The sequence below is a fragment of the Silene latifolia genome, chromosome 1 (assembly GCF_048544455.1).
Source record: "Silene latifolia isolate original U9 population chromosome 1, ASM4854445v1, whole genome shotgun sequence".
Lineage (NCBI taxonomy): Eukaryota > Viridiplantae > Streptophyta > Magnoliopsida > Caryophyllales > Caryophyllaceae > Silene > Silene latifolia.
Window position 1 is genome coordinate 38,419,312 of NC_133526.1, and position 8,570 is coordinate 38,427,881.

Consider the following 8,570-nt stretch of genomic DNA (forward strand, 5'->3'; position numbering starts at 1 on the left):
AGAGTTGGATGAGTCCTTCTCTTATCTTGAGGTGCCAAAACAGATTCTTGATCGCAAGGTTCGGAAAACTAGGTCCGGGGAAACGGTGTTGCTTAAGGTCCTATGGTCTAATCATGAGGTTGAGGAAGGTACTTGGGAGGCGGAAGAGGCTGTGAGGGAGAGGTATCTGTCTCTTTTTTATCAGGTATGTGTGGTTACAGGGACGTAACCATGTTTCTTTAGGGGGGGTAGGAGGTGATCGCATAAGGTTTTGGTATGGTTTATGTTAATTCTGGTACAGTTATTAGTTGCTTTGAGTCGATTTGAGTTGTAGTTAGGAGTTTGGTTTTGAGTTTTTAGTTGCGTTATTTTGTCGTGTTTGAGTTAGCATGTTTTGTTTTTCGGTATGGGTTGAACTTCGGGGACGAAGTTCTTTTTAAGGAGGGAAGACTGTAATACTACGGTTTTCTATGCTTTTGGGTACTCTATCGAGTGGGGCTTACTCTTTCTAAGTAAGTTTGGTTTACGAAACAGTGTTCTGCTGATGGGTACTCAATCGAGTAAGTATGGCACTCGATCGAGTGAGTAAGTCGGTTTTGAGGATTGTTTTAGCCGGGTTTTGTTAGTAACGCATGATTGATATTTAAAGCTTTTCGTCAGTTCTTTTGTCACTTTTATCTTTTCTAAAACCTCTCAAAAGAAAAAGCAAGTTACGTTACTTTCATCTTCGCGTTGTTATCAAATCCCAAAGGCTAGGATCGTCGGATAATCGTGTTCTTTACGCCGTTGAGTTCGTCGTGTCGTGGGTAAGATCCTTGTATAGTTTTTATATCGTTGAGTTTTTTTAAAACCCTAATTGGGTAATTTGGGGGTTTTGGGAGTATGATGTTGTATTAGATGGTAATGGTATGATTATGTGCTTATATGAGGTGGTTTCGTAGAGGAGCAATATTGAATAGCTGCTTTGTGACGATCGTGGTGATTTTCTTATTCCAGGTAGGGTTTCCCTACTTGGTTATTGATTACATAGTTGTTGGTGATGGTTGTGTTTATTATTGATCTTTATCGTATTGGATTGTATTGGTGTTGTTGTTGTATAATTGGTTGCGTTGTGTTTATCTGTGGTTCGCGAAGCGTGTCCTCGGCTGACTGGAGTCGCTTGTGGGAGTGGCTTCACGCCCTTGATTCCCCCTCAGTGGAACCCGCCACAGGAGGGGATGTACACATTAAGGAACATGGGTTATCGATCGGGATAGATGAGCGGGGATTTGGTGGGTACGGTTGCGGTCCCCCACTGGCGGCGGTTTGCCAACTCTATCCCTATACCCTGCTTGTAGGCCATCTCATGCATGTTTTGGAGCACCAAGGTAGTGGAGATCCGCTCAGTCAGGTTACTAACCTGCATCCTAGGGTCATGGATAGTGGGGTAGGGCGAGTACTGTGATGGGCAAAAGCTCGGTGTAGAGAAAGAAGGCTCGGTCTCGACCTCGCCCACCCTAGATGCTCTCCCTATATAGCGCTCAGGTGGCGGGGGAGCGATCGGCTGCTTCTCCGTCACGGACATAGGCTCGGGTAGGTCGTGTAGGATGGAGGGCTCGATCAAGTAAAACTGAGGCTCAGGTCTAGGCTCACCACTCCCCGGGTCATACTCAGCCAAATAGTCAATCACGGGTAGGTGCTCGGGATCGGGAAGCACCATCCACATGGATCCTTACACTCTCCATGAATACGACCCATCCTCTAGCCTCCTAAGCCACCTGTTATGACACCAATACGTCTCATCCATCGTAGGGGCGGACTCAAACAACCCAATACCCGATGAAGGTAGAGCCTCAAAGTCAGTCAACCTTTGATTCAAGCGGGTCACTATAGCCCCACACGAAATGTGACGGTTCGAAGACCGTGCCATATGGTCCAAACTAGAGCATACAACCCCGGGAGCACTATAGTAAAAAGGCTCCCCCCGGCGAAGGTTAAGGTAGGACATCAATAACGTAACCTCATGAGAGTTTAGCTTACTCACATCATCCCTCCCGAACAAAAGGCAAGTCATCATCCTAAGAAACATGCGGAGTGATACATGTTGAACGTCATTGAAGAACATATCACTCACACTAGGAACGGGTCGGCCAGTCAGGTAAGGTAGGTAGTGGGGTGCCCCACTGTTCTTTGCCACATCACTAATGTACTCCTCTTTCTCCGTCTCTAGGCCAAGGTGGCCGACAAACGCATCAAGGGTTAGGTCATGATCCTCGTTCATGAGGCGGAAAGAAACGATTTTCCCCTTTACATCATACACAAAGGAGCTCAAAAACTCCAGGGTCAGATAAGGCGGATAGGACTTCTTGCGTAGGTGGTAGAGTCCCTCCATCCCCAAAATCTCAAAGATGTGCACGATATCCCCTTTAACCCTAAGGTCTCCAGGATGTCGGGATTCACACAACGTGTCGGTCTTATAGTCTGACCCATCAAGGTCACAAAAGCAGTCCGCTGATCAAAGTCAGAGAAAATTACCGATGGATATTCCTCCACCGGAGGAACAACGGGTTCTAGGCTAGATTGACCCGTTTCCAATTGAACATTGGCGCGAGTCCACTTCTTAGCTGGGGCTCTTGCTTTCGACATGTTGCAAAAAGATGAATTCAACAAGGATTTTTCCAAAAATTTTGCCATAGTAAGGACTGTTTTTCGAATTATGCACTTTTAAGACGAAGTTCTAAGACGGATTTTTCTCTCAAAATACAAGTCACACTAACCAAAAGAAGCATTTTCATCATCAATTAACTCTTAAGGAACATCCTAAGGCACCCTAAGGGACAAAAAATTAACCTTGAAGCAAACCCTAAAAAAAAATTTGTAACATAAGATAGGCGATTTCAAGCATAAAACCGTTTTAGAGTATACATAGGCGGTGTTTAAGAGCAATTAGAACCCAAAATATCAAAGTAGAAGCATATAAACTCGGATTACAAGAGTTAAAGGTTCGAAATTTTGAACAATTTTTACCATAAATTGAAAGCAAAGTGAGGAAATTGATTGAGTAATTTACCTTGATTGAGGTTTTGAACAAGCAAGAAGGAATCCAAGAGCAATCACTACCAAGAATCACCCAAGTGTTTTGAGAGAAAAAGAATTTTGAAGATTTTTGAGGAAGAGGAGAGGTAATGAGGCGGAAATATGGAGAGAAGAAGAGTTATGGGGTTTTCGAAATAAACTGGGCTGGGCAGCAATAAACGGGCACTCGGTCGAGAATAAGGTTTACTCGGTCAAGTATTCGGTCTACTCGGTCGATTACTTAGACACCAGTAGCACGTGTAATGTGCCAGTCCGAATACTCGGTCGAGTGCCTCTTTGCTCGGCCAAGTTTGGCCTACACGGTCGAGTATAAACTCTACTCAGCCGAGTTCAACAGAACAGGAACAGAGTTTTAAGTTATCAAGAGTTTTTTTTCCTGCAAAACAAATAACGACGTTCGGAGTTCCACATAATCGAGCTCGTCACCCTTAGACCCTAATTCTATCACAAGAAAGCACGCCACAAATAATAAAACTTCATTACGATATATATGAGCGACGCATGTTTCTATGCACATAATCGTAGTAAACAGTTCATGCTACAACGAATATACACAATCACTCTTGACTATATAGTAGATAGGATCGAGCTATAAACTTACGCCAACCCACCTTATCATGAAATTCTACACATATTCGATACCTCATTACCCTTTTGGAAACCACACAAAAGCACATGTCATGCACGAGGTCTATCATATTCAACTACGCAATTCCCTTATCATATATCACCATGCTCAAATTACGCAGTCCTCTTATCATTTCATCCAACAAACTCACGAGATTAACCATTTACAAGTACCACACCCATAGTTTTAAACACACGTTACCACACAGGCTACTACAAACATGCACATTTGACACACACACTTGACACAGAACACTCATATACATCTACCCTTCCACGGTGGCTAGCTTAAGCATGATTGGGGCCGAATTCTGAGATGAGGGCGCCTTCTCACCCAAAATAGACATAAGGGGCTCCCAACATGCACACATACACCAGGTTCATTTTAATTTGACCCCTACATTCATATGGTTCATTGGTTCAGGTTCCAAAATCGTCGCTCTGTTACCACTTTGTAACACCCCTGTACACCAAGGTGTCTTACCAAGGACCACCCCAGTGTATGAAGGTTCTACAATCTCGGTTGCCCGAGATAGTAGATCAAATAAACAATAAAAGAACATTTATTAAATATTTTAAGACTTTATATCGTAGAACAGCGTGGCAAAATACAACATGAATAACTATAAAGACTAATAAGCATGAGTGACAGGGACATCTACTTTGGCAGCGTGATGACTCGATTCCCTTCCAAGCCCCGCAAGCATCAAGACCAACTGTACCTGCTAAACCAACTGCTCACCATCCCCGAATGGATCACCACAGTTTTAAAACACAACACGGAGTCAGTTACTGAACAATCAAGATAAGACAAAGTATGACACCGATAAACAGCTATTCACAATCCACCTCTAACTCCCAATCACATCACGTAACTGACTACACACTAAAGTGTGTAGCCCTACCAGTGGGGAACAGCAGCCTTACCCACCAAATCCCCCCTCATCAACGAGCGATAACCCTTTTCATTAATATGCACATCCCCTTCTGTGGCGGGTTCCACAGAGGGCAAAACTAGGGCGTGAAGCCACTCCCGCAAGTGACTCTACTCAGCCGAGGATGCGCCTCGCGAACATCACCAACAACCATCATCACACCAACACCAGACTCCAATCCAACAACAGCAGATAATCACAATATCAATCGTACAAACAATTACCACATAATCTTAAATCAATTAAACAGTAAACCGAGTAGGAAACCATTCCTTATCGCTAATCCATGAAAATGCATCCAACAACTAGCCAGGCAAGACTCCAAAACAAATCCTACAAATAGTAACCACGTTCTATTACAAGACTACCCCAAAAACCTATTGAAAGACAATAACGAAACAACGCCTTACCTTGAGACGCGGACCAAAGTCGGCAACGATGACATCCCTACTCGAAGACTACAAGCATAAACCATTCCCCCCTCCTTGGGTTAGTGTTTAGGCTAGATGAGAGAGTATAGAGAGGTGGGTGATAGGGAGGAGAGAGAGATATGTTAGGGTTAGAAAGATAGGGAACCGTCAAAAATGAAATAAGGTTTACCAACTAGCGTTTTATAATAACGCGTCAACAGCGGCGATACTCGGTCGAGTACTTTCATACTCGGCCGAGTAAGCCCTACTTGGTCGAGTGTTACCACTACTCGGCCGAGTAGCCTCTACTAGGTCGAGTAAACAGATACGTAGGTCCTCTATCCTCTCTCTCATCCCTTCCTACGGGTCTTCTTTGGTCAAACGATCGGTCAAGGGGTCCTTAAACAGAGCGGGTATTACATTGTGGGTGTATCTTCCAGACCTGGGCGTAACTCCCTCCGTCCGGCATTCGCTATGCCGGATAGAGGATCTTTGGGCCTATTTTCAATTTCGACCTTTGTAATCTTGTTGTTGGACCTCTTTGTATAAATAGCTAGGCCTAATTTTGGAAAAACACAATTAGACACAGTTATTTTTAGATCAAAATTGAGTAGTTGAAGAAAATATTTGGGGAAGAAATTGGATCTTATGTTCTTCATTTATTCAAGCAATTAATTCAATCAAGTAATTTATCTTCATCTTTATTGGTATATTTTCTTTACTACTCTTCAATTCTTTGTTTTATTTATCAATTTCACCTTCCTTAGTTTATATTTCTCTTGTTCTTGAGTATTTTCATTGCTTGTAGTTAAAGTTACCACCTTTATGTTTGATTCCACCTTTATTAGGCTTATTTAGTTCATTATCATCATTATTGTTACCAATTGCTTGATTAGTTGTAGAAATCAATTTAATAACATGTCAATTGCTAAATGTCAACCTTTATCATTTGTTTTGCCTTAATCAATATGATTAGTGAGTAGTCCTTTAACTAGGACTCAATTATCCTCAACATGAGTTTCCTACTTGGTTGAGACCCATTTAATTGGTCATTTTAGGTGGTGGTAAAGGAGAATTAAGGGGATTGATTTGTGTTATTGACTTGTTGGAATTTTCTTCTTATCCTTGACCCTTGACCATTGGTGAAAATCAATTAGGTGGAGAATTGGGTGATTTTAGCTTGCCTTTTGTTAACCATGGTTGAGACCGAAAGGGAGACCCTTGGGAGAACATCCCTAATTTTGGGTTTGAAATCGACCCTCGAGAGAGGGAGTGGGATGACCCGGATTTGTGATGCGTCATTAGTGAACCCAAATCTATTTTAAACCACCCTTGAGATAATACATGATTTTGGGGGAGTTGGAAATCGCATTTAGGTGCCGGACCTTCGAACCCGAGAGGGGGGTTGGAAAGGTTTGTTAGTGTCCACTCACGAGACCGAAAGGGATGTGTTTGGCGACCTAGAGCCGTCTTCCTCTTTAACACTACCTAATCAACCACTTAGCGTGAATTTAAACTTGTAGGAGCAATGGTTGGTGGAGAATTTAGGTCCTAGGCCTTTCCTATCATTGAATTACACCCTTTAAAATTACTTGCTCAATTTCCATAATTAGTTTAATTGGATTATATCTCAATTAGTTTAGTTGACTAGTTTAAAAACCCAACTCATTTATTGTCGACTTAGCTAAACAAAAGACTTAAAACAATTAGTATTCTCCCATGCTCCTTGCGGATTCGACCCTTAAATAGTGCAACGAACTCGTTCACTTGCCAGGTAAGATTTTGAATCATCATGTTCGGTTCACAAAAGTTTAAATATATTATGTTCATAAGAGTTAAGAAAATCTAAGTTAACATATAGGATTAGATTATGTTATTAGGCTAAACTTGTTAGTTGTTAAGCAACTCGAGGTCGTTTGGCAAAAATATGATGATGATTAACTGGAACGCAAATAGTTTTTATTTTTTTGGATACATATGAGGGGCGGAACTCCGAAAATTAATTAGCTATTGCACGGGGAATAGCTAACCCAAAAATATCTTCACGCAAAATAGTATGTAAATCCATAGGAGGATACTCTAATAATATAGGAATTATGCCAGAATTGACTCCACGATTAGCGAGCCAGCCGGCAGCACGATTTAACTCCCGATAGGTGTGCTCCAGCTTAAACGAATTACCCCTTTCCTTAATGAGATCCTTGCATCTTTTAACCACCGATTTGAGGCTATTGCTGACTAAATGTTCCTCTTTGACAAGCTGAATACAGGATTCATTATCCATATGGATAATAAGCTTTACTATTCTAATTTGTTTAGCTCTTTCTAACCCAGCTAAAAGGGCTAATAACTCAGCATGCATGGATGAACAAATACCCGACGAAAAGTAATAGGCTGAAATGAAATTACCCGTCTCATCTCTGAAAAATTCCCCCACTCCCAGCTGGCCCGGGATTACCTTTTCAAACTCCGTCTGTATTAATTAAAAACCACCCATTGGGAGGAGGAAGCCATCTAATATAAACTTCTGTGTTGCCCGTACCTTGTCTAGGGATGAATAGCGAATAAGTATCAAAGGCACGTTTGGAAGACTCGAACTGGTTAAGAAGAAATTCACGGGGGAGAGTAGGATTTTCATCACCTCATCCGAAAACCACATTATTTCTCCATCTCCATATCCACCAACACATAATCGCGAAATGTATTGACTAACCCTGGGGGCGTGAGTATAGTTATTACTAGCATTATTAGTCAACCAATTTGAGAAACTTCCGTTGAAAAAATATGATGAGGAAGCCAAACCGCCTACATTGCTCCAAATTTCCATCGAAACTGGACACGGATGCAGAAGGTGCTCCGTTGTTTCTTCATCGGCCAAACATCGAGGACATAGTGGGTCATCTCCCATTCCTCTATGAACCCGGTTCACATTAGTCATAAGAAGGTCATGAGCCGTGATCCATAAGAACATTATAATTCGTTGTTGTACTGGGAGACGCCATATTACTCTCAAAATGTGTAGCTCGGGTTCATTTGATAAATCTTGATCTTTGATGAAACCAAGCGCGAATTTAATCGAAAACTTACCCGATGTAGTGCCTCTCCAATATACCGTGTCAGTGAGTTCTGGGCCCGGAATGATGGAGTAAGGCGAAAAATTAGCAAAGGAGGAACATTTCCAACCGTCGATTTCGCTCCACATATCACTAACCGTAGCGCCCAATAATTCAACCGGAATATTTGTTAATGCTTTATCCAATAGAATAAGTCCGTCGATCCAGGGATGGTCCCAAAAGAGGGTGGTTCTACCATTACCCAAAGCAATAGACGTACCCCGCGACATATTTTTAGCTTGAGATGAAATTTCATCCCAAACATTTATATTTTGCCGGGGTTGGAACATATCAAGATCACATCTCTCATTACAATATTTTGCGCGAAATACCATGGACCATAGCTTGGATGGTTCCGATAAAGTTCTCCATCCTAATTTTGTTAAAAAAAGCGGCATTTGCTTGTCTTGCCGAAACAACTCCGAGACCGC

At 42.1% G+C, this 8,570-nt stretch overlaps 1 protein-coding gene across 1 annotated transcript; it reads right to left on the reverse strand.

Moving 5' to 3' along the window:
* Positions 1-7,025: 7,025 nt before the first annotated feature.
* Positions 7,026-7,388, reverse strand: LOC141644228 (uncharacterized). Its single transcript, XM_074453702.1, has one exon. The coding sequence runs from the start codon at positions 7,386-7,388 to the stop codon at positions 7,026-7,028; it is 363 nt and encodes a 120-aa protein (XP_074309803.1).
* Positions 7,389-8,570: the final 1,182 nt, after the last annotated feature.

Coding starts and splice junctions, on each gene's coding strand:
- LOC141644228 (XM_074453702.1), bottom strand. CDS start 7,388: ATGCATGCTGAGTTATTAGCCCTTTTAGCTGGGTTAGAAAGAGCTAAA.